This window comes from Melanerpes formicivorus, unplaced genomic scaffold (genome assembly GCF_026170545.1).
Source record: "Melanerpes formicivorus ecotype bairdi unplaced genomic scaffold, bMelFor1.0.p_v2 SCAF_13, whole genome shotgun sequence".
Taxonomy (NCBI): domain Eukaryota; kingdom Metazoa; phylum Chordata; class Aves; order Piciformes; family Picidae; genus Melanerpes; species Melanerpes formicivorus.
This window is the reverse complement of record NW_027142365.1, coordinates 11,987,416-12,015,091: the sequence shown is the minus strand read 5'-3', so window position 1 is coordinate 12,015,091 and position 27,676 is coordinate 11,987,416. Positions and strand designations below refer to the sequence as shown.

The following is a 27,676-nucleotide window of genomic DNA, read 5'->3' as shown; positions in this document are numbered from 1 at the left end:
ACATCAGACCTAAGAATTTAGCCGATTTTCTGGCATTGCTTACTTCAAACTACTGACGCCATGGTTAGATGGCTGCAAAAACTTAAAAGGTATGTGCAAGGAATAAAAAAACAACTAAAAACATACAGCATTTGCCTCAGGACACTTTAGTTTGACTCAGCACAACATATCTGTTGAATTCTTGTAAGTTACGACTGGCAGACTGGTGCTGATTGCTCATTGCTCTCCTTGCTCTCTTCATTGCTCTCTACAACTACCTGAAAGGTGATTGTAGCCAGGAAAGGGTTAGTCTCTTCTCTCAGGCAACCAGCACCAGAACAAGAGGACACAGCCTCAAGCTGCACCAGGGGAAGTTTAGGCTCAAGGTGAGGAGAAAGTTCTTCACCAAGAGAGTAATTCAGCATTGCAATGCGCTGCCCAGGGAGGTGGTGGAGTCGCCGTCCCTGGAGGTGTTCAAGAGGGGATTGGACGTGGCACTTGGTGCCATGGTCTAGTCATGAGGTCTGTGATGACAGGTTGGACTCGATGATCTTTGAGGTCTCTTCCAACCTTGGTGATACTGTGATACTGTGACTGTGATGTCCCTCTGTAAGAGACCTTTCTTAGCTCTGCCAGAATGCAGAGCCCAGAGGCAGGCACTGGGCAAAGTTCACACCTGCACTGCAGCAGGATAAGCCACCTGTCTGTTAAAGGGCCAAATCAGATGACCATAACAAGCCTAATGTGCTCAAAGTTTTAAAACAACCACAACAAAATTAAGTTAGAACCTAGGCCTCTTATTTCCAGTGCAAATTGGAAAGCCCTTTTCTACCAGAAAACTTAATACTACCAGGGAAGCAACTCATGCAGGCTGTAAAAGAGGAAAAGGCACTGAGCCAGCTGTGGGGGAAAACCAAAGTTCAACACAAGTATCCTGTGTACTAACAAAAAGTAGATGAACACAGGATATTCACCAGTAGAAACAAGAAGAATGAGACTAATGGTAGAAAATAAAGACCCAAGTGGCATATTTGAGTCCCTTATCATGGAGATGACCAATGCAGATTCAACAACAGTGGGTACTGCCACAGCCATGCCGAGGTAACTGTGCCAATTTATACCTGCTGGGAGAAGCACAGTAACCCTACAAATCAATAACCAACTGACAAGAACTAATCATGTTTACCTGGAGCTAATGGAGTCATGAACTGCCACAACAAATACCTCCTCTTAGCTCTTGCCTCTGCTAGGCCTGTTCTCAACAACTGCACTCTAATACTGCTTGCTCTGAGCCAGCCTGACCAGCACCAGCAGAAACTAACACAGAAGTGCCTGACTAGTCCAAGGACCAGCTTAGGTCAATAGCAGCAAGCAGGCAAGTCAGGACTGATTTCATAAGTAGCTTTTCTTACATGTCCAAAGGCAAACATTTTCCAGTCCCCATACACAGCACAGACACATTCTTCCACCGCTGTTCAAAGGACTGAAACCTACCTGCACCAGACTAGGTAGCTGAGGAACACCCAGAGTCACATGTGGATTGACCAAGAGGATGCAGGAAACTTATCCAGCAGGATGGGGCAGGAGACCAGATATTATGTCATGATGAATTAGAGGCAGAGAGTTTCATCTACTTGAAACAGGAACAGCTCTAAGCAGGCCGAGGATGCATTTGGATCCAGCTCTGAAAAAAAAAAGTACACATTGACTGAGAGGGAAATAATATACAATAGAAATAAAACTTCCCAGAACAACACTGACTCATGTGACAACTTCATAAGCAACACAAGTGAAAAGGGAGGAGAAAAGCAAGAAAGAGAAGATGCAACTGAGACAGCAATTAGGGATTTCTCTGCAGCCAGCTACACTGAGATGCATGCCCATGTTGCCCAGAGCAGACTTTTGCTCAGGCTGTAGGCCATCGTCAACCTACAGCTGGAAGCCAGCTTGTATTGTAGGGAGAAATACACTGCTTGTCTATAACCTGTCATCATAGTGAGGAATGCTTTTGAAGAACCATAAGGTGGTCAAGATTGGAGGGGATCACAGGAATTTGTTTGGCCTAACCAAACAGAAAGGCTGTTCTCTTATGGAGATGTTCTCAGCAATGTTTCTGCCACCAGACACCTCTGGTAACCCTTGGGAAAGCAGGCCGGTCCAGGAGCTTGAACCAAGGCAGCTTGCTTTCATTCTTTAACGTCAAACTCTTAAGAGCTATAAGAACACTCTGCCCTGATAGGATGTGAGAGTGCTGCTGAGTGGGAGAACTCCTGATCCCACATATTTCGGCTTCAGTCAGGCAGCCTCAGTGTCTACATAGTTATCATCAGTGCCAGGGAAGATGAACCAGGATAAGAAGGAAAAAGGAGCTGCTCCTTGGGAAGAGCTGAACCAGATTCATCTGTGCATACAAAGACCTGCTTCTTGTGGCAGCTCTCTGCTGTAGCTGATGAAAAAAATCATTACAGTAAAAGAGATGTGAACACCATCATGCACAGCATTCATGGGGGCAAGCTCATACCTAGTCATGCAGTTAGAAGCAACTGTTCGAGTGGGCAAGAGGGGGAAATACAAGCATCACTGTGCCAGCCTAGGCACTGATGGTCAGCACAAGAGCAGACAACTCCATCAGGGTCAGTAACAAGGCTCTAGGTGCAGCAGGGCCAAAGTAAGAGAACAGAAGATAGAAAGATCATGGTGAATTGGGCTAAAATAGACCTGAAGTCAATGAAGGACAGGAGAGCAGGGCTGACGTGGAACACAGCAACAGAGTCAGTGAGAAGGGCTTGGCCAGGAGAGTGCATGAGGTACAGAAAGGAACATCACTGCAGCACTGTGGGAAGGGAGGCAACCAAAGGCTGACAGTGCTGGGAATCTCACCCTCACCCTGCCTTAGGAACAAGGCCAGGTTGCAAGCTTCTGACTGAGGGCATGAGCTTCTGCCAGGAGGATGGGCTGGTTTCTCATAGTGTTGTCCTCATGGTAAACAGTAGATTGTTGTTGCTCCTGAGGAAGCATCAGGGAAGTGGCTCTTTTCAGAAGATGCAGGACTCCTCTGGATGGGCAGCAGTATAAAGACCAAGCCTCTCCAAGCAGGGTAGTGTGCTGGCAGCACTAGGCAAGGGTGCTGCACAAATACACACCCTGGATCATGCTAACTGGTGAATGACCTTGCTTTCTTCTCAGTCCATTTAATTTACACTTTACTGTTTCCCACCAGCAACTTGCACAGAGATTCCCTCCACAAGCCAGGCTGGTAAGTGGAGTTCAGGCCCCAGGGAATAGGAGGAGCAGCAGTCTCCAGCAGAAGACTCATGGCACCACAGTGAGATGATTTGCCTGTGTGGGAAATCAAGATCTAGAAGGCTGTGCAGAGCGTTAGCCTCATACAGATCATTTTGTCCTGAGGGAGTATCTGGGACTACACACCTTGCTCTGTAAACAGGTGAGAGGAAGCACCTCAAATCCTCTCCCAAAAGGTGCTAACTCCTTCATGTAGGTTGGTTGCTCCTGGAGCACTGGAGACTGCCGTCAGTAGCAGGACAGCACTGAGGTGCGAAGTGTCTCCAGGGTCAGGGTGTTAAGAGGAGGAGCTTCCTCTTCAGAGGACTATGCTAGAGCAGGCTGGGCGACTCCAGATGAGTACCGATGTCATCCCCGGTACAGTCTCTGCTGAGGAAAAGCCTCACACGGGGGCTCGCAGTCCACGTCTGGGAGAGGCAAACGAGCACAGGGCTGCTCCACTCTGCCTGCCTCTCCAAACCAGCTGGGGCCCTGCGGGGCAGAACCGGCGCAGCGCGGCCGAGGATGCAGGGACACTAGGAAAAACGGCGGGCCCGGGGCCGGGTAGGCGCCGAGTCCGAAGGGAAGAACGGTGAGAGCGGAGCGCAGGGCGCTCCGGACCCTAGCTCTGCGGGGAAGCCGAGCAGCGCGAGAGGGGCAGCCGGCGGCAGACTGGCAGCGCGGAGGCTCTGCCTTCACTCCGCCAGTCCCCTGGTGCCAGTCCCGCCGGGGCGGGAGTGGCGCCAGTACCCGGGATCCGTGCCTGGCCCGTGGCTGCTGCTGGCGGGGCACAGTACCCGGGCGGAGGTGTTCCGCAGCCAGACCCCCCGCAGGTGCCCGGGATTCAGTCACGTCAAGTGCTGCCGCGAGACCAAGCCGGGAAGCCCGGGACGGCGGGACCCGGGGCAAGGCTCACCATCCCGTCCATGCTCCTCCCCGCCGTGCCGGTCTCCCGCTCGCACCGGGGCCGCCGTCCCAGCGCCGGGCGCGGGGCGCCTGCGCGGCGCTGCAGAGAGCGGCGCAGGGACCGTCTGCAAAGTGCGCAGCGCTCGCCACCCGCGCAGGAGCGGGAGAGGCAGAACCGGGTTGGGACCGACTGCCCGGAGCGCCCTCGCCGCCGGGGGCGAGGTCCCGGTGCGGAAGCCACCGCTTCTGTGACCCAGCCACACTCCGGTCTCTAGGCTTTCAGCGCCGCCTCAGCGGCTACAGTGCGGAGTGGCCGCAGTCCCTGTCCCCGCTGCCCGGCCCTGCGTGGGCGGCGCGGCGCGGAGCTCCTCCCGCGGACGGGCGGGAGCAGAGCCCGACCCTTCCCAGCCCCTCGGGCCGCCCCGGCCCTGCTAGTCTGCAAAGCTCGGTCCTGCCCGCTGGCGGAGTCCGCGATAGCCGCGGGAGAGGGTGTGACGGGCTGTGGGTCCGCCGCCACCGCAGCCCGTTCCCGCCGTCACGCCATCCAGCCCCCTGCCGCAGTTGAGCCCCGGAGGCGGAGTGCCCCTCACCCGCTGCAGCGTCCCGACTCGCAGACAGAGTTCCCTGAGCGCCCTTCTCCGCCGGCCGCCCCTCACAACCCACCGCCCCCTGCCGCCGCAGCTTCGCGCCACCGCAGCGTCTCCGCCACCGGGACTAGCCCCGGTCCCGTCCAGCAGGTCGGGCTCCGCCAGAGCCCACGCCCAGGTCCACCTGGCGACGGCGCTGGTAGCGGCCTGCCTCTCCCACCCGCCCCGCGGACCCACCGGGCGATAGGATCGGACCGGGGAGCCGCCCGGCTCACGGCTGAACTCGAGGGGCGGTGCCGAGCGAGGCTCGCCGCGCTGCCGGCAGGCACGGCAGGACGAGGCCAGGGATTTCGGTGGTGATGCGAAACCAGCTGCTTACCGGCAGTGCGCGGGCGGAGACAGCCGAACAGCGCTGTTTGGTATCGCAGCTCCTCACGGGGCAGCTACCGGGAGCGACTGTTCCGCACTCGCACGCGTTCTGCGCGCCCTGCCCCTGGGGGAGAGCAGCTCCCGGCAGGACGAGGGTTCTGGGTCCACGAAGCCCCTGGGCCTGTCGCACCGTACCAGTTGTGGCGGGAAAACCTCACTCGACTATTCAGCGGAAGATGATTGTGAAGGACACTTTAAAGGAATAAACTGAAGCAGCACTGAAGAAGTGAGGGATGGAGGACAGGAGAGGGTAGAGGGTGAGCACTGGAAGTGAGTCCCTTTGAGAAAGGGGTGGAAGGAAGGAAGGAAAAGCACTGGGTGTAAAAGGGGGGCACCTGATGAGCCAAAGCCAAGCAATTCTGACAGCTTGGGTGTAAGTCCAAAAGCTGAAATCAAATCTTGTGAAGATTAGGGCATGGATTTGTGTCTCCCTGGTGTTTGGAAACGAGGGCTGTATATTTACATGCCTTCACCTTTCCCAGACTGCCTTTTGCATCTCTGTCACATTTCTGTGCTTTTTTCTACAGCAGTTTGCACCAGAAGAACACTATTTCCACCTGTTTCTTGAAGCTGAAAATGCAGCTGGGGCAAAAACTTCCTCTTTTTAGCAGAATACATGGTTTTTTTTTCCTTTGTGGTCAAAGGATATCCCAACAGGATAGGAAAGCCTATCAAAGACAACCAAAAGAACAAGTTACCAATCCTACAGCTGAAGACAAGGAAGGAAAATATCCAGGGACATGGAGCCCAAGGAAAGCAAGATACACACAAAAGTACAGGCACCAGGAATGTGATAGGGTAAGCACAGCTGAAGGTACAACCAGCACCTCAGCAGGATTTTGTGTTTTCTCCATTCTACAAGGTCAAAGATGACAATCATGGTAGTTTTGTCTTCCCGGCCAATACATGACCCCACTGTAGTCCATGAATTATGTATCATGATCCTCACACAGTCGATCATTTCTAGATGAAGTATGTCCTTGAAAAAGATCTAGTCCTTCTTTGCAGATAATGATACAAAAGCAGTGCTACAGAGTCAAATTATAAGTACACTTGGCTGATTTACCCTCTTCCTGGCAGGGGCCAACACTGAATGTCTAGAAGAGATGATAAAAGCAGGGCAGGCACAGAGTGACACCTCCCTGAATGCTCTCCTAGCTCATAGTGATTTGTGGTTCAGAGGCAGACGCTGACAGAGGTGTTGGCTTTGTGGTTAATAGCCTTTGATGGATTTCTCTTGCAACTTCCATTCACTATCTATTCAGAGGCATGAAATTTAAGGCCATGAAGGACTATTAATTCTGCCCACTTAGATATGACAGGAAACTTCACACAGGTCTCCAGCAGTCTGTTACACAAACCAAGGAAATTCTAACATACTGGGGGAACTGCCACTCTCCCTTCTTTGCAGCATTTTCCTTACTGCAGTTTTAGTTTACCATCCCCAGGCTCTTCCTCCAGCTGCAGCATAACTGTGACAGTTAATCTTGTAAGACACAACCTGTTCCTTCCATAGTGGCTCATCTCACCTCAGAACGCAGAGTTTTGATCAGCAAGGCAGAACCTTCAGCTCATGGACTCAGCAGTTTGCTGGCAGCATTTCCTGCCTTGCCTTTCCCAGAGCTGGATTAACAAAAAGCTTTGTCTTTCATTTTTCTCCCAAGACACAAGATACTCTTAAGAGCAGTGTTGCATCGTTGTCTCATGTGCACTGCCACCTGCAGTGACTTATAAAACGATGATCCATTCTGATTTTTTTAGTTTACACCTTTTTGTTTAAATGACAGTCCAGCACACCTCACTGTCCTGTTTCCTATGAGTGTCCTTCTTCTCTAATCCTCATTAATAATTCCAGCTTGTCCCATGTCATTTTAAAGTTACCTTTGTAGCAGCTCCTTTTACATAATGGATATCCTCAACTGCCACATCCCCTACAGCTTTCAGTATCGTTACCAAAGAGAGGTTTCCTGGCAGTTAACTTACCACATCAACAGGACACTGTTTTACCCCACACATCCTAGCAGACCACTTGCGTTGCTCATAGTTTCCTACAGCATCTACTGCCCACTGCCAGTCCTCCCAAAGGTACAATCCAGAATGATCCAGGGAATTCTCCTTGGATATTACCACATCAAAACCCGTGTTGACAAGCTATGCTTCCTCTCAGGCACTGTGAGGCTGTGTTTCATTATTCCTTAAAGAACACAAACACCCAGCCCCCAGGGCAGGCAGCAGTGGTCCACCACCAGCCAACCCAAGCAGGCCTCCACTCTGCTGCTCAAGCCCCTCACTCACAGCATGGCCTCAACCAGCTTAATGTCATGGAAGGACCTACAGGCAGCTGTCAGCTCAGTCTGGCCCTTGTGTCACCTCTGAGGGCCTGCCTTTGGCCAAAAGACAGGCAAGACATTCTCAATCAAACACCTTTTCTCCTCTTTCTTGTAACCCTCTAATAGCCAAAATGGGAGGACCTGCACTATAGGGGGGGTCTGTAGGATGTGCCACATGTATATCAGAAGCCCATTCAATACTCCAGCACTCAGGGTTTCCCAGACCTAAAGGACACAAGATTAGCTATGCTATTCTTTGTAGCATCATCTCTAACAGAACATATTTTATATGACAGCTTACATAATTTTGAGTGCCTGTTCTACTGGGCTCATAATAGATCAGCACCTCCTTGTACAAAACCGTTCCTCATAACAAGCAGCTTCCCAATTAGCTCCTCTTGTTCTCTCTTGCTCTCTCTGAAGGTTTGCTTAGCAACACACATGCAGCCCAGCAAGACAGAGATTTGATATCAAGACATCTCTCTTTAAACAAACCTCAAGATTTCTATCCCCTTTGAAGCAGTGGTCCAGACTTTGAACACTTCCTTCGAAATCTGATGCTAACATCAGATTTCAAACTCACTTCTTGTGAGCATGACAAACACAACCCCTTTCCTTAAGCAGAGCTTATGCAGCCGCAAAGGGGGTCAGTCACCCCTTCTGGTCCAGCACCCAAGTTCACATAAGGGTTTGGCCCTTATGTTCCTGGATACTGCCCAGAAAGCTGAAAGCATTGCGATAAAAACCTTGGTGGGGGGTCCTGGTAGGTAGCAAACATAGGCCAGGGGCATGGCCCTGGAGTGAATACAGGCAGCCAGCAGCATCCTGGGCTGCATGAGGGTGCTGCCAGGAGGTTACAGGAAGTGCTCCACTGAGTGCAGCACAGCTGTGGTAGCTTTGCTGCAGCACACAGCTCACATACACTGTCCCTTTGCACTGCTCAGCAGTGGCTCAACACAAGGTTGACCCTAGAGCTTGTTTTACATCACCCCAGATGCTATAGTGTTTGCAAGTAAGCACACAAATCTGCCTGGAAAGAAACTTTTATTTAAAAAAAAAAAGAACCAAACAAAGGGAAAACAAACCCCAAAACTTCCCCACAGAAACAGCCTCCCTCGTAGCCTATGCCTGTGAGCAGGGCTGGGGAAGTCTAACTCCTCCCTTCACCTCACATGCCCTCCACCCATGGCAAGGCTGGGAAGGGGGTGGAAAGTGCCAAGTGTTAAGGTGCTGAGAATCTTGCAATGTTTCTCATTTCTCAAGTGCTGTTGGCCTGTTCCTGCTCAAAGAGTGCCATGGCTAAATGCGAGCGGGACGCAAGCCCTTCCAGGTTACTGAGCACACAGCGGTGGTACAGCTCCTCGCTAAGCCGAGGATTACAGCTCCTCAGAGCGTATTTCTGCACCAACCCTGGCTCCACAGCCCTGAACAGGTGCAGACCAGAATAGTGGAGGAAGACATCAAACACCTCCATGCCCTCCAGCACCTCATCTTGGTCGAGGATGTCGGCTGCTAGCTTGGTCCGTGCTGTCATGTAGTCCGAGTTGTAGAAGCAGGCCTCGGCGAAGGAGTGCCTGTCGAAGTGCCCGTCCCGCAGGAAGTCCGTGCCAGAGGATGCGGCCTGCTCCCCGCGGTACACCAGCGCGGGGTTGAACTCTTGGAAGTGCACTGGGAAAAAGACCTGCCAGTTGCTGATGGTGTTCATGCGGCAGCGGTTCAGGAACTCCATGTTGATCTCTGTCCAGACGCTGGCCAGGAAGAAGAGTGTGTCCACAGGGTGCTTCTTTGAGACTATGTCCATGAGCTTCACTTGCGACGGCACCTCTGTTTTAACACTGATCCAGGGGATTTTAACTTCTGCATAGCGTTTCTCAAGCTCTGCTACCATGGCTTTGACTCCAGCAAAAACATCCACCTGGCTGACTCGCTGGGCATCGTAGGGGTGGTAGATGAAAAGCAAAGTCAGCAAGGCATTATCGTGTGTGTCCAGTGTGTTCATAGCAAACATATCCAGGAAGTTTGCCACAAAATCCAGGTCCTGCACTGTCAGGGGAAGCACCAGTTGTACTCGTGTGGCCTCGGTCACATATGGCATGGGAATAATTTCCACCTTACTTAGGGGCCTCACCAAGCTGACTCGCTTGGCCAGTACGTGGCTGTGGCCCTTCTGGGTGACTGCCTCCAGCAGCAGGTCCAGCGTGTACTCCATGCCCCGCGTGGGGTCGAAGCGCCGGTAGCCGTTCAGCAGCTGCCGCTTGCTGAAGCGGAGCAGCGGCTGGTAGCGATGGTTCAGCTGCTCCAGTGCAGAGTCAATGATCTCACTGACATCTGCTTTGCTGACTCCAGAGAGCTCGCACTTTGGGGAGCCATCTGGGCAGGAGAAGAGGTGCTGCTCTGTGAAGTAGTCCCAGCTGATCACCTCAAAACGTGACTTTGGAAGAAATGGGGCATTAATGCCCACCGGCCAGGTCAAGCCTGCCTCACCTGCAGGGGTCAGTGAGGTCAAGTTCCTGATCTGCATCTGTGCAAAGAGAGAAGGCACATTGATCCCTATTGCTTTTTGGAGCCGATCTCCCACCCAGTTCCACCAGCCATGGCTTCAGGCCATCCACAGTTTGGAGATAGCCTGGGCAGCCTTGGAAGTTTGCCGAGGATGGGGGCTGCTCCTGCTCTCCTTCCTTCTCTTGCTTCTCCACATCCCTGGAGAGGCTCACCATTCTGCTCCTGAGGACTGCCTTCCTGTTTGCTGTGACAGTTGTACATTCAGGGGGCTGATTATAACTTTCTGCAAGCACTGGTATAGTTTGGTTATTTCATTAAATCATTTGCACCTACAGATCTCTTCTCCTTTCCTGATCCCCCTTCCTGGCTGGGGAGAGGTCATCAGATGACAGAGCAACTGCTGCAGTTTAGCCCAAATACAGACTAAATACAAACACCTAGAATTGTACTGTGGCAGCATCACACCATCAGTTTTGGGTGACACAGCCTCAGAAGTACTATTTCTCAGATGCAGGACTATATCCTGTGTCTGTCTAGCAGTCACCTACAAACAGAAGCAATTATCTTCCTCCACTGCCTTGAAAGAAAAGGAAAGCTGTTTGGTGGAGAAGTTTTTGCAGATATCCCTCACCACATACCTGGAGGTCCTGGATCTCCTGGTAGGCCCTGTCCAGCTGGATCCTGCTGAAGCGCTTGTGCAGCCGGTACATCAAGGTCATGTCAGACACAGGGTGCACAGCTAGAGCTGCCTGGAACTCCTCTTCCTCTTCCTTCTCTGGCTCAGTATTTTTGGCTAATTCATAGGTGTGATAATGCTGGCCCTGAAGTGGACAAGAGTAAGAAAGACTGGCATGGAAGTCAAGCTCACAGGGAAGCCTCCCTTCACTGCAGACATGCATTGGTTCCTCTTGACGTGCTGACTGCAGTGCCCAAAGATGAAAACTTAACAGCTGCCTGCCCTAACTCTACCCCCCATGCTACATGCCCACTTGCTTCTTGGTACCACAATGCACTTTATCCAACCTCCAAAAACCTGTGGATCAGCAGCAGCCCCTAGGCTGAAATCCAAATACTGTACGTGCTCTGACCCCTGATGTCTCGGCTTTGCTTATGGGCCTCTCACCAACACTGCCACACCACATCCCCTTCTTCCTCAAGCTCAGGGCAGAGGTCCACAGAAAAGCCCTTTTGCTGCCAGTGGACAAGCAAGAGCACAGGTTCTGCAAGGCTTAGCTACCACCCAGCCCCTAGAAAGGAAGCAGTACCTGGAGCTGGGACACACAAGTGATGCCAAGGAAATCCATGATACACCGCCCTAGCCACTCATCCGGCCGCACGCTGAGGATCTCATTGCGACAGCTGTCCAGGTGCGGATGGAGCTTCAGCAGCAGGCTGCGGGAGATCAGGTAGCCAAAGCCACCGTGACAGTACCGCGCCTGCTCGTCCCCCCCAATGAATTCCTCTGCTCGTCCCAGGTAGACGTCTTGGTTAATGCTCAGGTGTGTCACCAGAGCCTTGACCTGCTCAGCCTGGGCATAGGTATCATCCTGCATAATGTAGAACCAATCATAGTCCGATCCAAAATGCTGATAGATGTAGTGCATGGTCTCGTACATGAGCCAAATGGGACGCTCATCCCCATGGGCCACCAGCACCATGCCGTGAGGCACCTTGGCACTGCGCAGACCGGTGAAGTACAGCAGGCGTGGGAAGTGATGGGCCACGGTCTTGTTCACAGCCACTGCCAGTGTGTTCAGGGTAGCCTTGGAGGTCAGCACAGCCACAAACAGTCTCTCATGGAAGCCCAGCTCTGTCTGGATGTAGCGGGTTCTGTAAAGGAAGGACATAGCTGTGTGACAAACGGATGGATGATGACAATCAAGGGATTATCACAGAATGTCAGGTGGAAGGGACATAGAGGATCATCTGGTCCAACCTTTCTTGGGACAAACACAGTCTAAACAAATTGCCCCAGCTTCTGTTCAGCTAAATCTTAAACGTGTCCAGTGCTGGACACTCCCTGACTTCCCTGGGAAGATTATTCCAGTGGCTGATTGTTCTTATTGTGAAAAAATCTCCTGCATGCAGCGGGAATCTCCGTAGGAATAACTTGTGTCCATCACCCTCACCTTTTCCATAGGCCCCCTTATAAAAATGGAGTCTCCATCTTCTTTATACCCACTCTCTGCCTACTAAAACATAGTGAGAAAGTCTATCCTATGTCTTCTTTTTCCCAGACTGATGAACTCCAGTTCTCTCAGCCTTTCCTCATTCAGCAGCTTCCCAGTCCTTGGATCATCTTTATGGCCTCTCTCTGGATCCTTTCCAGTCTACCCACATCTTTTACATATAGCCTTTATCTGCTGGAACCTACCAATGGTAAAACTGTTAAGCCTAAAAGCAGAACTTTTAGAGAAAACTCCCTAGTCAAAACACAATGCTGTAAAAGTACTTCTTTCCCTCAAGAAAACAACAATCTCACACTGTATATTTATCTACTTGAGTGCATCTGTTGCCTTTTTTAATAAAAAATTAACTTCCTTGACACTTGTTTTGCAGCCCTTTAAGATACCAACCTCAGCCTTTGCTTCCTTGCACTACACTGTTGGTACATAAGCATTGCATACAGCACATTCCGTTAGCTTATGGGAAGACTGACAGCCCCAAATACCCTCCCCTAGGTGATTATTTCTCAGACAAAAGCCTGGCTAAGAGAACAGCTCTTACCTGAGCACTTTTTTGTAAGGCTTGTTGGGGTCTCTGTAGTACGGCACAATACGAGGCCTGAAGTCCTCATGGCCTGGGCCAGGTCCTCCATCCGCCTCCTCCGGACGCTGTCCGCCGGCGAGGGGCCCGGTCCGGCCCGGCGGCCCCGAGCACTGCTCCTCGCCTCCGCTCTGGGTCCAGGAGGCTCGCAGCAGGCTTAGGCTGCAGCCGAGAGAGAGGCCCAGGACAAGCGGCAGCACGGGCCGCAGCGCAGCCAGCAGCGCCGCTAGGCGCATGGCGACGCTGGGGCCGGTAGAGCCCCAGTAGGACGACGTCCAACCGCGGGGCAGCGCGGTCCGGTTTGGCCGGGTGGAGACTGCTGCAGACCGCTACGCCCGGTGCGGGCTCACGGGGCAGCTCCGACACTCGGGCAGTAAGCGGCCACGGGACATGGCTGGCGCAGGGCGCCCGGGCGGCACGGGACAGGCTGCGGCGGGCAAGAACACGGTAGTCCCTGTGGGGCCACACAGCAGCCCCCTCCACCGGCCCAAGCAGGTCACCAGCCCCGGGGCTCGCTCACCTGCAGGCAGCGTGGCCCTTCTGCCCGCAGGCCGGTGGCAGGGGCCGAGGCAGCCCAGAGTTCCGGGCTAGAGCCGCAGAAGCGGTAACAGCGGCTCCCACCCGGCCGCGATCCCGCCGTTGCCACCTCAGCCGCCCCATCGCGACCTTCGCGCGCTTCCGCTTCCGCTTTCCGCTGTATAGCGCAGCAGACACTCTGCCAGGCAGAGCCGCAGGCTCTATGGTACCGCGCGGCGCGCAAGCTGTGCGCCGGAGACAGGGACCTGAGTCCGGGACTGGCGCCAGCGACGCGGTGCACGCCGGGAACGCAGTACTCAGTTGCCAGCGGAGAGGGCGCGGACTCCGCCTTCTAGAGCCGCAGGGCCGCCCGGCGCGGGTGACGCTAAGCGTTCCGATTGGCTGCGACTCCGGAGGGGCGGGGCGTGCGCACGCGGTAGCAGCTGTCCTGTTGCGACAGAAGGAAAGCGCGGAGCAGCCGGTGCGGTCCGAGCGGGCGGTGCAGGCCGGGGCGTGCGGCGCGGCGGCGGCGGCGTAGGACTAGGACTAGTGGGTCGGGCCGGACCGGATCGGATCGGGTAGGGTAGTGCGTGCGCGGGTAGCCGAGCGGGCCAGCGGGCGGGCGGGCGCGCAGCTCTCGGCAGGGCCCGGCCCGGCCCGACGGCGCCGCGTGCTTCGGGCCGGCGGCTGGCGGAGCCGCTAAGGCGGGGAGCTGGGCGGCCCGGATCGGCGCGGCCTAACGGCGCCTGTTACATCTCCGTCGCAGCCCCTCCGCCGCGCCATGCCCTCGGACCTGGCCAAGAAGAAGGCGGCTAAGAAGAAGGAAGCGGCCAAGGCCCGGCAGCGGCCGCGCCGGGCCGCGGAGGAGAACGGCGATGCCGGGTCGGAGCCGCAGGAGGTCCGGCCCCCAGAGGCCAACGGAACGTTGCTGCCAGGTGAGATGTGGTCCTACAGTAGTGAAAGCCCAAATGCGCCGGCGGGTGTCCGGCTTGGGTCCGTGTGCTCCGCAGGGGACGGCTCTGCCACTGTCTCTCTCAAACAAGTACGGTCCACATCTTCTGGCACTCGATGTCCACAACGGTGTGGGCGTTTTAGGCTGTTTTCTTTTAGTTTTCCGGAGGAGTTATAGCAGTGTCCACCTTCTTACTGCTCTTTACTGACATCGCTGTTGAGCCTCTGTTTGTCTGCCCTCTGGGACACCATGAGCCCGGCTGCTTTAATGAGAGTGGGTTTGGCAACAAAGAGCTGCTGAGCTCCCTGAAGGAAGCAGGCCAGGAGCTGCTTACAGACAGAGGGATGAGTTTTGTCCTTCGTCCTGCCCACCCGTGGCCTCAGCCGCGGGGCACATGAGCTTTCCCGGGCTCAGCCCACATTGCGTCGCTTTCAGGGCCTTCGGTGCGTGGCACAGATCCCGGGCAGCCGGAGGCCAGGCGGGGGCTCGCCTCCGCGGACGTTCTGGGGCGCTGACTCGAGGCCGGGGGCTCGGGCTGCTGGCGGACCCCGGGCCCGGCGCCGCTCGGACCGAGACGGCCAATCACCGGCCGCTCTCGCGGGTTATTTGCATTCCGCTTTGCTATTGGCGGAGCGCGGCGGGGCCGAGCCGCGGGCAGGGGTACTCGGAGGAGGGCGCGGAGCGCCTCCCACGCGTACGGGTCGCACCGGCGCCTCCCTGGGAAGCAGACACCGGCCAGTGGGGAGTTGTCTGGTTCGCTTGGCCCTTCACTGATCTGCCTGCACTGTCCGTGCTGCCAGAGGGGCCCCAGTGGGCTAAGAGGTGTTTGCCTCGATAATGATGGCTATGGGACAGCAGTGGCCCAGGTGCCCAAGAAGGTCACCTGGCTTGGATCAGCAATGGTGTGGCCCCCCTTGCTGACATCATCCCTCTGTACTGGGGGTACTGGTCCAGAGAAGGGCAACAAAGTTGGTGAACGGTCTGGAGAACAGGTCTGGTGAGGAGCAACTGAAGGACCTGGGGTTGTTGAGCCTGGAGAAAAGAAGGCTGAGGGGAGACCTTACTCCTCTACAATTTCCTGAAAGGAAGTCAGAGCCAGGTGGAGGTTGGTCTCTTCTCCCAAGGAACAAGCATTAAAAGGCAAGAGGATACAGCCTCAAATTGTGCCAGGGGGATTGTTAGGTTGGACACAAGTAACAATTTCTTCCTTGAAAGAAGTGGAGCCCTCATCTCTGGAGGAGTTTCAAAGCTGCGGAGATGTGGCGCTGAGGGACATAGTTTAGTGATGATCTGATCATGCTGGCTTAACAGTTGGACTCTGTGGTCTTAAAGGTCTTTTCCAAGCTAACTAATTTCATGTGCATTTGCCAGGCTGTTCCTCGCTGTCTTGAACATGAGCACTCTGAACACCTGGTCTCTGTTCTGAGCAGCTGGGGCACTGCTGAGACCCTCAATGCCATTTTCTTATTCAGATGGCAGTGTCTCACCAAGGAATGAAAACTGGGCTGTCACTCAAGGCAGCAACAGAAGGTCAGCATGACAGGGAAGGCTTGGTTATACCATAGGAAGAAAGGGTGGTGTGCATGTGGGCACATTAGCTTCTCAAAAAATTGTTAGGGCATGTTCCAGTGCTGCTGCATCATCTTTTCTTCTCTCAATTTTCCCTTTATTTTCTAGCCAGATTCTGTTTGGCCAGCTCTTTCCTTAAGCCTGCAAGCAACACTTTACAAGTTCTTTTCCCACTGTAGTCTTTCCTGCATTGAGAGTTCGTTCCATCATACCTGAATACCAGGCCAGCTGTCTTGGCTGCTCACTTAGTTCTGATGGTCAGATTTTGTTTAGAGAGCAGGTGGAAGCTCCTGTTAGACCATAAATACTCATCTCCTAAGCCAAAAAGTTGAGTTGCCTTTGCAGCTCCTCAACATTTCTGTAGAAATGAGGACGTGGGACTTGTTATTCTGGTCCTGGACCTTACAGGGACATATGGCTTCCCTTGTACTTGTAAGCCACTGACACTTCTGTGCCTGCTTGCAGAGGTGGATGCTCTTACCAAGGAACTGGAGGACTTCGAATTAAAGAAAGCTGCCGCCCGTGCTGTGACAGGAGTGCTGGCCTCCCATCCCAACAGCACTGATGTGCACATCATCAACCTCTCACTGACTTTCCACGGCCAGGAGCTGCTGAGTGACACAAAACTCGAGCTGAACTCTGGGAGACGCTACGGCCTGATAGGACTGAATGGGATCGGTGAGCTGTGGGGCAGAGGCGTGGGCTTCCTGGGGCTTGGCAGAGATGCTGTGCCGCTGAGCAGCTGGGCAGATGCAGGTGGTAAATGCTGGAAACTAGAAAGAAGGCTATTAGACATGACTGGGACACAGCAGTTCCCATTCTCCATCTCCCCACTCAGGAAAAGGAATTGTCAGGATTGCTGGTAGAAGTATGAGCTTGCATTCTGGCTTTGGAGAGGTGTCTGCGACCTGTTACTCTTGATTCCTGTTTGCAAAATCTGTTTAGCAGTGCCAGTAAACTCAGCCCTGATGCTATTGGTCAAAGAACTTGCAGAGTATGAAGGAGCAGGGGGTATGTGGATTGAATGGGAAAAGAGTTGTACAGCCCCTTGAGAAGAGATGCTCTGCATGGAGAGGTGCAGGATGTGGGTGTAACTGAAGAAAAGCTACTCAGAGTGACCAGCTGGTTAAACACTTGGGCTGTCTGGTGATGGTGTGTTACTTTCTTCTGTGTTAGGAGCATTTAGAGTCTGGTGTCCCTGGTAACTGATGTCAGACCTGGTTAGTCAGCAGGAACTGTAAAGCAGAGAGAAAATTCCCTAAATTCAGGCAAGGGCTGCACTGCAGTGATTTCCAGAGAGCTTCCTCATGTTGTTCCACTGTCCCTGGGGTGGTAAGCCTTAGCTGGGAGGGCAGCCTGTGGCAGTGAGGCAGTAGGCTCTGTTCTGTTTCTAATTCTTCCTAAGGGAGGGAATCAATGGGACCTGACTGCCTCTCATCCATTTCTCTGTCACGAACCTCACTGAATCCACAATTAACTGTGGAGTGTCTCTCTGCACACAGGGAAATCCATGCTTTTGTCAGCTATTGGGAAACGAGAAGTGCCCATCCCAGAGCACATTGACATCTACCACCTGACCCGAGAGATGCCTCCCAGCGACAAGACTCCTCTGCAGTGCGTGATGGAGGTGGACACAGAGCGGGCCATGCTGGAACGAGAGGCAGAACGTCTGGCTCACGAAGATGGTAAAGCTTCTCAGAGTCCCTGTAGACAAGGGACATTTCCTCCATTGCCCCTCCCACCAAAGAAAAGATTTTACTTGGGTTTCTTGGAAGACTTTTCATGTCACTGTACCCATTTCCCCCAGCTGCCCTGTACTAGCTGAAAAGTCCTGTGTGATCACAGTCCATTGGATGAAATTATTCCCTGCAGCTTCTTAGCAAGCGTCTTGGGTTTGGGAATGGAGAGGGCTGCATAATGGTAAAGCAGATGGACTAAGAGCTTTCCTGCTGTACAGAGGTGCAGCTGAGAGCCCGTTGCTGGTAGAAGTGCTGACAGGCAGGTTCTCTTTCAGCGGAGTGTGAGAAGCTGTTGGAGTTATATGAACGTCTGGAGGAGCTGGATGCTGACAAGGCAGAAGCAAGGGCCTCACGGATCCTTCATGGCTTGGGGTTCACACCAGCCATGCAGAGGAAGAAGCTGAAGGACTTCAGTGGTGGCTGGCGAATGAGGGTGGCTCTTGCCAGGTGAGTGGTGTGCTGTCTGCTGCCTCCTGGATGAATGCCTGCCTGCTCCTGACCCTGCAGAGCCACACACACAGCTCAGAACTCAGAGCAGAGCTGAGAGACTTTGGGTTACCTGCATTTACCCCGTGCTATCATCTCCCCTCTCCTTTCAGAGCCCTCTTCATTCGGCCTTTCATGCTGCTGCTAGATGAGCCCACAAACCACCTTGACCTGGATGCCTGTGTGTGGCTGGAGGAAGAGCTGAAAACGTAAGCACAAAGGAGTCTGCTGCTTCTATGGGTTGTGCTTTTCTGCTGAAAATCTTGTGAGGAAGAGCTGCAGCAATAACTGTCTGAGATCTACATGTCTGCATTGCAGTAACAGCAACATCTCCTTGCTTGCTGCTATGTGTGTTTGCAGAAGGGTTATTTCTGCAAGGGTACTGAACTCAAGACAAGCCTCCTCCCTGAAAAGCAGAAAGGAGATGCTTTAGGAGAGCAATTTGAACCTCTCTTTCTGAGGGGCTTTAACCAGTGATTGTACAGATTTGAAGTGGAGCCAGACGTAGTGGGCCTGGGTAGTCTGCATTAGGGTCAAAGTAAGCAGCAAAGGATGAAACTTCTCAGAAGTGTGGTGCAGTGGAGTCAGTTGCACCAGGAGCTCTGGTCATGGACCATATGGGTGGCCAGCTCTGGTATTTTTGTGGAGATGGGCAGAGACTCTTACAGTGAAGAGTGTTTTAAGACAACAAAAGGTGCTTGCAGTATTTGCTGCAGCTGCTTGTAGCTGCTTTACTCCAGATTTCCCAAAACATCTCCAGGGCTGTTATCTTTTTGTTCTTAATCTGCCAGTAGGCAAGAGAGACTTGGTGCATGCAAATCCTTTGTCACTGTCTGGGCCAAGAAGTGTGAATCCTTTTCCTAGCTTAGTCTCTGATAACTTCTGTGGGGCCACAGGTTCAGGCGGATCCTTGTGCTGATATCCCACTCCCAGGACTTCTTGAATGGTGTCTGCACCAACATCATCCACATGCACAACCGTAAACTCAAGTACTACACAGTGAGTAATGTACAAGCAGCAGAGATGGGAGCTGTTTTCTGGGGCCTGGCTGATGCCCTCTGCTCTCTTTCCAGGGAAATTATGACCAGTACGTAAAGACTCGCTTGGAACTAGAGGAAAACCAAATGAAGCGATTCCACTGGGAGCAAGATCAGATTGCCCATATGAAGGTATCTGCTTAGCTGCATGAACATCTTTCTACCCATGCAGGGGGGGATCCCTGCACCTCCTCAGCCTTGCTGTTGCGGTTGTTGGCTCACTCTGTGTTCTGTTGCAGAATTACATTGCACGATTCGGTCATGGTAGTGCAAAGCTGGCCAGGCAAGCTCAAAGCAAGGAGAAGACCCTTCAAAAAATGATGGCTTCTGGCTTGACAGAGAGAGTTGTGAATGATAAGGTAGGATCAGGCATGGGATTGCATCTAGAGATCAGGGTTGGAAACATGGGCTGGATAAGCAAAATGGTCTTTAGCTGATAGCCAAAGTGGAGAAGCTGACACAGCTGGGAGCAGAAGTGCTACAACCTTCCTGATGCAGCGTGTGGCTATACTGAAGACAAGCTAGTGCTGAAGAATGGAAAGAGCAGGAGTCATTTTCTAGGGGAGACAAGGGCACTTGTCATATCAGTCAGGCTATTGTGCAGGCACAGAAATCAAAAATTAATGTCCAAGGATTGGAGAAGATGGGGGAGGATGGTCAGAGCAACTGCTAGTTGCTAGTATTATGAACCCACATTTGTTCAAGGGGAGAGAAGCAAGGACTCGCTGGCCAGCAGATGGATTACAAGCCACTAATCAGAATAAATCTGTGAATGAGTTGCCAGAGGGGCTCATAAAAATTCACAGCCTGGTACCTTGGTCTGCAGATAATGTTTGTAGAGAGGCATGGTTACAGCAGAATGACTGGGTTATCCTGTGCTCCAGGCTATCTGACAGGTGGGTTTTGTTTCTGTGTTTACAGACTCTGTCATTCTATTTCCCGCCATGTGGGAAAATCCCCCCTCCTGTCATCATGGTGCAGAATGTCAGCTTCAGATACACCAAGGATGGGGTAAGTGTGGGGAGTGTGCATGGGTTGTGTGGAGGTCACTTGTGTCCTGCCTTGTTTGGGAGCATGGGGCTTTTGGCCAAACTTTCTGGGCAGGCTGCAGCATGTGACCAGTGGATCAAGCTTCTTGGCAGTGCTAATCCTGAGTCTTCTGAGGACAGCATTGCAGATGGAGCACGGAGGTTCTGGGTAGTAGTGGAAAGACATAATATATGTTATGGTTTTTGTTGTTTGCAGCCATGGATCTATAATAACCTGGAGTTTGGGATTGATCTGGATACCCGTGTAGCTCTTGTTGGACCCAATGGAGCTGGAAAGTCAACACTGCTGAAACTGCTCACAGGAGAGGTATGCTCCCTACACTGTCTGCCCTGTTCTAGGCCTTTATTCTTGGGGTAGTCTGCAACAAGGTTGCTCTGATTTGCTACAGGACCCAAATCAGGCCTTGGAAATCCAAAGGTCTTGCTGCAGTATAGTGTTGGGTTTTTTTTCCCTCTAACAGTATCTGTTCAGGCTGCCTCCTCTGTGCCAGAGCAGACATGGTTGGATTCTGTGGTTCTGGCACACAGCAAATGGAGGGATTTCCTGGTGAAATGCTTTTGTCTTCTCTTTCTAGCTGCTGCCTACAGATGGGATGATTCGCAAGCACTCACATGTGAAGATTGGTAGATACCACCAGGTACTGCCTGCAATGGCCATGGGGGACACCTAATGCTGAGGAAAAAGCTGTCAGGAATGTTACCCCTCTGTTTCTGATTCTGAGGCCTCTTCCACTGCTGCCTTTCTGTGTTTGGAGATAGGGGAAGGCACTGTTCGTTTGGTGAATGGGCTTTAGCAAATGTTCTTACCCTGAAAAGAGGCTTCCTGTGGTCCTTTCTTTTCAGCCTCTCTGCTCTTAAGGGAGAGGTAGTTGCCCTGTCTTGGTGGTGCAAAAGCCTGCTCTTCTGCAGCAACACTGCTGCTACTGAAATGCAGCCTCCTTCCATAATAGTTCAGCACAGGGGCTATAGTGTGAGTGGGGCTTTTGGCTTTGTGTTCTGCTTCTCAGCTGGTACCAGAGGAGCATAAGGGTGAAGTACTTTTGGCCATGAAGTGGGTGGCCTGCACAGCCTGAAGCTGATTTTATTTCTCTGCCAGCACTTGCAAGAGCAATTGGACTTAGACCTCTCACCCCTGGAGTACATGCTGAAATGCTACCCAGAGATCAAGGAGAAGGAGGAGATGAGGAAGATCATTGGCAGATATGGTCTGACAGGGAAGCAACAGGTAAGTATGAGCTGTTAAGGTTTCTTTTTGCTCATTAGGGAAATGCAGCTGCTTCATTTTCTGTTGCTCTGCTTGTGTCTGCTGGTGTGAGGCAGTATGCAGATGGCACACCACAGCAGCAGAATGCATCTCTGCCTTTGAAATTTGAGATAAAAATAACTCATGGCTCATAGGAACTTTCTTTGCATTGGAGCACCACGTTGGCTGAAATGGGTGCCCTCAGAGTCCAGGTGAAGAGATGAAAAATTGTGGCATAGTGCTACACTCAAGCATACTTTAAAAACATTCTCACCTGGGAGTAGGAACTACTTGCTTCAAACAAGAGGGTAGGATCAGCAGCGGTGCTCCAAGTCTAACATGACATGCTCCTCTATGACTTATGTCACATGTATGGCAGGAGGTGTCCTCACCACTGTAGTTCAGCATTGATTTTTACATTGTTCTTCCCCAGAAGAAGACTGTTCTGTCACTCCAGAAGTTGAGAGTGGGTTTGTGGTCATGTCAGGATGCAGTGAACACAGGAAGTTAACTGTGCTTTGGAGCATCTTACTGCAGGCTGGCTCTTGCTATAGACAATCCTTCTTCAGAAGCCCCTGGAATTCTCTTGCTCTGCTTGGGAGAGAGGCTTAGTCTAGGTGTAAGACTGGCTAAACATTGTCCTCTCGTGTCATGTAGCTGCTGCAAGCAATGTGAGGTGGTTGGAGGGGCAGCCTGCAGCTCCCTGCAGAGCTGCCAGCAGTGTCTGTGTTTGCCAGGTGAGCCCCATCAGGAACCTTTCTGACGGGCAGAAGTGCCGCGTGTGCTTTGCGTGGCTGGCCTGGCAGAACCCCCACATGCTCTTCCTGGATGAACCCACCAACCACCTGGACATAGAGACAATAGATGCTCTGGCAGATGCTATCAATGAATTTGAAGGAGGAATGATGCTGGTCAGCCATGACTTCAGACTCATCCAACAGGTAAGAACAGTAGTGGCTTGTGTCAGAGAACCTTTCTAACACTGTAACACAAGGTGTGTTCAACTGACTAGCTCTTACTCATCCCAAAAAGATGTCTGAGTGAAAGAAACCACTGCACACCATTCCCTTGACATGTTCACATGGAAAAATCACTGAGCTAGCCTAGGAAAACATGAGGTACTTGAAAGGAAAAAAACAATCCCCAAACTCTAGAAGTGAAGAATAAGTTAAATGGAAATCCTGAAACACTCTGGAGCCTTAAGCAGACATTTTTTTTTCTTCTAATTGCACTGGAGACATTCTGACATTTTTTTTTTATCACTCAGTCTGCACATGTGAAGGAAATTGCACCACATGCACACAAATGTCAAGTGCTGGTTTATCAGCTATAGCTTCAGCTGCAAGTTCAGGTATAATTTTATTTTTCAGTGTGTTACAGGCAAGTAGTTCAGGTCAAGAAGTACCTATCCACCACCACCACCCAGTCCCCAACTTAGTAGGAAGGGCTTTCCTTCCCAGTTGATGAACATAAAAAGAAATGTTGATGGTTATTTAGTTCCACAATCTCATATAAATTGTGCAGAAAACACCATTTAATGGATTGCCCAGAGAAGTTGTGGGTGCCCCCTCCCTGGAGGTGTTCAAGGCCAGGTTAGATGAGACCTTGAGTGATCTGGTCTAGTGAGAGGTGTCCCTGCCCATGGCAGGGGTGTTTAAACTGCATGATCTTTAAGGTCCCTTCCAACTCAAACCGTTCTATGAGTTCGTTGCAGAGGTTTTTCTTCAGGAGATGAAGTGTGGAGAGAGTAGATCTTGGTTAATTATAGAATTTTGCTACATTGCTGTAAACCTGTGCTTGCTTCCAGGTTGCACAGGAGATCTGGGTCTGTGAGAAGCAGACAATCACCAAGTGGCAGGGTGACATCCTCGCCTACAAGGAGCATCTCAAGTCAAAGCTGGTGGATGAGGATCCACAGCTCACCAAGAAGACCCACAACGTGTGAGCTCTGGAGCAGTGGCTCAGGTGGAGACTGCCCGTGGCCAATGTGACTCACCTGTCTGCCAGCTGGAACGGGACTGCTGCTATCTCTGGCTGTGTTCTAGGATGCTGCAATACTGCTTCCCCTTGACTTGCCTTGCACCTCTATATCTGGACAGAGCTCTTCTCTCCTGATCTGGCTATGTCTGGGCAACCATTTCTGTATTTAGACGATGTCCCATCTGAACCAGGCCTTGGAATCTAATGCCTCGGTGTCGTGGCAGTGGCAGTTAGGGTGTCCAAGTTGCAGTGGTACAGAAGTGGGAGCCCCCAGCCCAGCTTCTCCTGCCTCTTCCTTCCCAATTTTTGCTTCAGTTTAGATACTTCACTTCAAACTCCTCTGGCCTTGGTTTGTTTTTAACTATTATTTAACAGTGTAATTAACAGATCTGCCTGAGAATCCATCAGTCAATAAAGAGGGAAGAACACTCTTGTCTGGTTTTGTGAGCTGTGGTACTTACTGGGGCATGTCAGTTTTGGGTTTAGTGCTGAGCTCTGGGTGAGGATGCAGAACCTTTCCAGTGGGGTGAAGGTTCAGTTCCTCAGTGCAACCAAAGTTATGACCAGAACTTGTGGAATACATGAAGTGCTGAGTCCTGAGCTCTGGAGCACAGAGCAATGAGTAGGAGATCTCTGCTCCACCACAGTGAGACCAGGCTGACAGAAGAGGGAGCATGAATACCTGTGGCTTTTTTGTGGGTGACAGATAACAACTTGAGCTATTTCTCAAGATGGGAAGCAAGAAACAATGCACATCACTCTCAGCAGCGTGTGCCCTACAACAGCATGGCTGGGTGTATGCTCCCTACACCCCAGGTTGTATGGCTCTAGGAACAAGACTCAGTTCATTCCTTGCAGGTTTAACACGGCTAAAGCACCCAAAGTTAGTTTAACATTTATATTTGTTCTTGATAACAAACCTTTAGAAAAGTTGGTGTTTAAACCTCACCTTGTGCCATGGAAGTTTCAATAAAATGAATTTTTGATGTATTTTGAAAAGGGCAGCTAAGCATTTAGTCAGACAAATGAACTGTGTGTAACTGCTGCTGCCAGACAGGGCTGCAGCTGGGGGGAGATGCAACAGCCAAGGGCTCCTTTGGCATGGGAGAACCCTTGTATGTTGTGAATTGTGGCAAAGGGACATGGGTTTCAGTGGCAGTGAAGAGCCTCCCCCAGCATGGATCTTGGCTGTATAGAGCTCTGTAAATCAGAGGGTGGGTGGAAAGTACACCAGAGGGGGAAGACCTGCACTGTTCCTTGCTGATCCATGACCTCTTACAAAACAGACGTATGATGTTGCTTGCTCTTTACTCCCAGTGTGAGTCACCCACCAACATTCCTTGACATCAGAAAGCATGGAATATTCCACTCCTGTTCCCACAGGGATCCCACCATCTCATATCTTTAATGCCCAACCCTGTTCCCCTTCACAGATGTGCTGATGTGACCGTTCCAGCCTGTCACATCTAATCACCACTGTCTTAGTTCTTGGGAGCAAAAAGCCCTTCTGTGATACTTTAGACACTGTTTGTCACTGTGACATTTATTTGCATGAGGGGTGAGCAGTCAGGTGGCCTCCTGATGAGGACACACCTAGAACAAGCTAAGTTCACTGAACTGCTCTTGGCTGCACAAGCACTGCAGTGACTGCTGAGCAGGTCTCCACGCTCAGCCCTGGGAAGATATCATTTGCTGAGGACATGCCTGTTTAAGGTGTGTCCCCGAGTGGGGACAGTGTGATGGCAGCACAGAGACACCAGCATTCCCTCCCCAAAGGGACCACACTAGTGTCTCAGCAGGTACCTGTCATGGTGCCTTCTCAAAGAAGGGCTTCCTTCTTTAGCTGAAGGACAGAAAATCTCACTTTTGTTCACTTCTCTGCTGTGGTACTGCATATTTTTTGCCTGGCTTAGTTTAATTCATGCATCGTGACAACCATCACCAGTGTGGTTACTGGTTTCCAAGGCAGATCAAATGCACGCTCAGGGTGTTAGCCTTCCCTCCACTGATTTCAGGCCCTGTTGTGTGTAGCAGGCAGGACTCCCAGAGCAGACTAGCTGAGATGGTGGGAGGAATGCTGGCTTTTGGGATGTTTGCAATGCTGCTGCTCAGTCACTAGACCATCATTCCTTCTGCTGAGTCTCTGCTGACTGCATTATCTGTTCCATAGCACAGAAGTTCCACTCACTTCATTCTGGAAGCAACACCTTGAGTACTCTGATTTACATCCTTCCACCAAAGCTGGATCCTCTCACCCAAACCCTGTCTGGACCTGGGAACAGCTCTTCCCTGGCACTTCTGCCCCATGTGAATGAGACACTACTGCTCTTGCTCACCTTTCTGTCCACGTTACCCTCAAACATCTTCTCAGGTCTGAAAGCTTACTTGAACCAATCTCTTTCAAGACCCCCTCAGACCACCTGCCCTTCACTTAGTGCAAAGTGCAATCATCAGTCACAGATGTGTGTCTGTCCTGCTTCTTGGGGCTGCACCTGAAGCAGGTGAGGTACTGCTGCAGGTGCTATATAAGCATGGCACTAAGGGGCTACTCTATTGGAGGGTGAGATGAGTGCAGGAGCTGGGAAGATGCATGGTTGTTCTCCCACTTCTGTGGACAAGAAGTCTAAGAGGAAGCCTAAGAAAAATGAAACCTATTCAGTCTACATCTACAAAGTACTGAAGCAGGTAAGTAAATGTTTTTTTCCTGGTAGAAACTGGATATGTAAAGTTATTTCAGCCTACTGAATGTTAGCCTCATAAAGAGATAGAAAAGAAAATCTGCTCTTTAGTGAGATTAAAAAAAGAGAGTGGGGATAGGACAGACTCAGCTGAGTCTTGAAAGTGTGTGTGGGGGTTTGGGGTAGGAAGTGAGAGATGTATCCAGATCAGAACAGGCTCTGGTGCCTGGCTCTGCCTAAATTGAGTAGAAGTTAGCACAGCAAGAGCAGCTGATCTTGGCCCTGTGAGTATTAAAATCCTTCTGGTAACTTCTGCTGGGGAGATGAGAACAAGACTTTCAAGAGGTGGCTATGAGTTGTGCATGAGCCTGTAAACAGGACTTGGAGCACACGAGTGTTTCCACTCCTTATGGGCTTTATTTTCCACGGGGGACTGTGCCCAGATTCCTGCTAGTGTAATCACAAAGCCACTGCAGCATCATGGTGTCTCTTCAGAGGCAGAAAGTTTGAGACCCTCAGGGTGGCCACTGTGGGTCCCTTTGGCGTTAGAGTCCCTGCCTGGTGTGGGAAGTGATGCTGATCGGCCCAGGGTGATGAGTGTGTGAGATGGTGCTTGTTTACCACCTGGCAGGTCCACCCGGACACTGGCATCTCCTCTAAGGCCATGAGCATCATGAACTCCTTTGTCAATGACATCTTCGAGCGCCTGGCCTCGGAGGCGTCCCGCCTGGCCCACTACAACCAGCGCTCCACCATCTCCAGCCGCGAGGTGCAGACGGCGGTGCGGCTGCTGCTGCCTGGCGCGCTGGCCAAGCACGCCGTCTCCGAGGGCACCAAGGCCGTCACCAAGTACACCAGCAGCAAGAAGTGACCAGCCCGCGCCGGCCGGGCCGCGGTAGCGCCGCGCTGTACCGACTAGATCCTAATAAAACCCCAGTGCACCGTCCGGGCCCCGCCTGTCATGGCGCCGCGGGGTGGGGCGGGGCGCGGTTGCCCTGGCGACCGGCGCGGAACCGAGTCCGAGACCGAGACCGGGGCTTTGTCGGGGGGCTTGAGGGTGCCGGCTGCTGCCGAGTCCAGGACCCAGCTTTGTCCCAGCGGGTGCGGGGGAGCGCTCCTCCACCGAGCACTGCTCTGGTGGACCGGGGGCGGTGCTCCTACACCTCCCCTGCCCCGAGTGGCCGCCTCCACTTTGGCGACCCGGGGCAGGAGGGGAGAGAAGGCTCCTGCCCATTCTCCTCTGCCGGAGCGGCCGCCGCTGCCCGGGGAAAGGCCCGGGAAGGCCGGCGGTGTGTGCGGGGGGCCCGACCGGGTGGGGAGCTGCCGTCAGTGGGAGGAAGCTCGGTGTGCAGGGCTGGGCGCTCCTGGGGGGAAAGCGAGGGTCCCAGGAGCCGAGGCGCACTCCGGGCATGCTGCCCACCGCCTCCAGAACTGCAGCCCAGGGCCTGCCCCCACCGGCGGTGTGCTGGATGCCGTAACCGACACAGCTCACTGAGCACAAGGCTGCCCCAGCTTGTCCCCGAGCAGTGGCTGCATTGCCCTTTAGGTGCTCTTCTGAGGAGGCCATGGGGAGCACAAGCTGGCCACAGGGTGGGAGGGGGGTGGGTGGGTGGGGGTGTGGTGTTCTGTGGCTCCTCTACATCCTG

The 27,676-nt window shown here is 52.4% G+C and overlaps 4 protein-coding genes across 9 annotated transcripts in view; 2 read left to right on the top strand and 2 right to left on the bottom strand.

Annotated features, from left to right (window-relative positions):
• The window catches only part of SMARCD3 (SWI/SNF related, matrix associated, actin dependent regulator of chromatin, subfamily d, member 3), a 69,550-nt gene extending 65,355 nt beyond the window's left edge, over window positions 1-4,195 (bottom strand). Inside the window, exons 1-3 of one of the 5 annotated variants that reach the window (XM_068146166.1) lie at window positions 3,409-3,711; window positions 2,860-3,318; window positions 1,474-1,663 (exon numbers count right to left, since the gene is read on the bottom strand). The gene's annotated coding sequence lies outside the window, so the exon portion shown is untranslated. Of the gene's footprint in view, window positions 1-1,473; window positions 1,664-2,859; window positions 3,712-4,177 lie in introns of those variants that run through there. The other 4 variants (XM_068146169.1, XM_068146165.1, XM_068146167.1 and 1 more) reach the window with 4 other exon arrangements.
• Window positions 4,196-8,540: 4,345 nt separating this feature from the next.
• Window positions 8,541-13,462, bottom strand: CHPF2 (chondroitin polymerizing factor 2). Its single transcript, XM_068146162.1, has 4 exons — window positions 12,743-13,462; window positions 11,281-11,845; window positions 10,654-10,836; window positions 8,541-10,034 (listed from the first exon to the last, which is right to left on the bottom strand). The coding sequence occupies exons 1-4, from the start codon at window positions 13,015-13,017 to the stop codon at window positions 8,772-8,774; spliced, it is 2,286 nt and encodes a 761-aa protein (XP_068002263.1). The 5' UTR covers window positions 13,018-13,462; the 3' UTR covers window positions 8,541-8,771.
• Window positions 13,463-13,716: 254 nt separating this feature from the next.
• On the top strand, window positions 13,717-23,785 carry ABCF2 (ATP binding cassette subfamily F member 2). Of its 2 annotated transcripts, none has more exons than XM_068146161.1 (15): window positions 13,717-13,778; window positions 14,064-14,232; window positions 16,284-16,496; window positions 17,321-17,503; window positions 17,833-18,004; window positions 18,157-18,252; window positions 18,940-19,042; window positions 19,117-19,212; window positions 19,320-19,439; window positions 20,002-20,091; window positions 20,326-20,436; window positions 20,705-20,767; window positions 21,226-21,354; window positions 22,110-22,313; window positions 23,180-23,785. In XM_068146161.1, exons 2-15 carry the CDS (start codon window positions 14,079-14,081, stop codon window positions 23,315-23,317), a joined length of 1,872 nt encoding a protein of 623 aa, XP_068002262.1. In that variant the 5' UTR covers window positions 13,717-13,778; window positions 14,064-14,078; the 3' UTR covers window positions 23,318-23,785. The 2 variants fall into 2 exon arrangements, with proteins under 2 accessions (XP_068002262.1, XP_068002261.1); XM_068146160.1 differs by having other exon boundaries at window positions 13,721-13,875.
• Window positions 23,786-25,595: 1,810 nt separating this feature from the next.
• H2BK1 (H2B.K variant histone 1) lies at window positions 25,596-26,961 on the top strand. The gene is made up of 2 exons (XM_068146437.1): window positions 25,596-26,037; window positions 26,662-26,961. The coding sequence occupies exons 1-2, from the start codon at window positions 25,918-25,920 to the stop codon at window positions 26,899-26,901; spliced, it is 360 nt and encodes a 119-aa protein (XP_068002538.1). The 5' UTR covers window positions 25,596-25,917; the 3' UTR covers window positions 26,902-26,961.
• The last annotated feature ends 715 nt before the right edge of the window (window positions 26,962-27,676 follow it).

Coding starts and splice junctions, on each gene's coding strand:
- ABCF2 (XM_068146161.1), top strand. CDS start 14,079: ATGCCCTCGGACCTGGCCAAGAAGAAGGCGGCTAAGAAGAAGGAAGCG. Junction 19,440..20,001: donor AGAGAGTTGTGAATGATAAG/GTAGGATCAGGC, acceptor CTGTGTTTACAG/ACTCTGTCATTCTATTTCCC. Junction 22,314..23,179: donor ACTTCAGACTCATCCAACAG/GTAAGAACAGTA, acceptor GCTTGCTTCCAG/GTTGCACAGGAGATCTGGGT.
- H2BK1 (XM_068146437.1), top strand. CDS start 25,918: ATGAGTGCAGGAGCTGGGAAGATGCATGGTTGTTCTCCCACTTCTGTG. Junction 26,038..26,661: donor TCTACAAAGTACTGAAGCAG/GTAAGTAAATGT, acceptor ACCACCTGGCAG/GTCCACCCGGACACTGGCAT.
- CHPF2 (XM_068146162.1), bottom strand. CDS start 13,017: ATGCGCCTAGCGGCGCTGCTGGCTGCGCTGCGGCCCGTGCTGCCGCTT. Junction 11,846..12,742: donor CCTTACAAAAAAGTGCTCAG/GTAAGAGCTGTT, acceptor CTTCCTTTACAG/AACCCGCTACATCCAGACAG. Junction 10,837..11,280: donor CTTGTGTGTCCCAGCTCCAG/GTACTGCTTCCT, acceptor TGTCCACTTCAG/GGCCAGCATTATCACACCTA.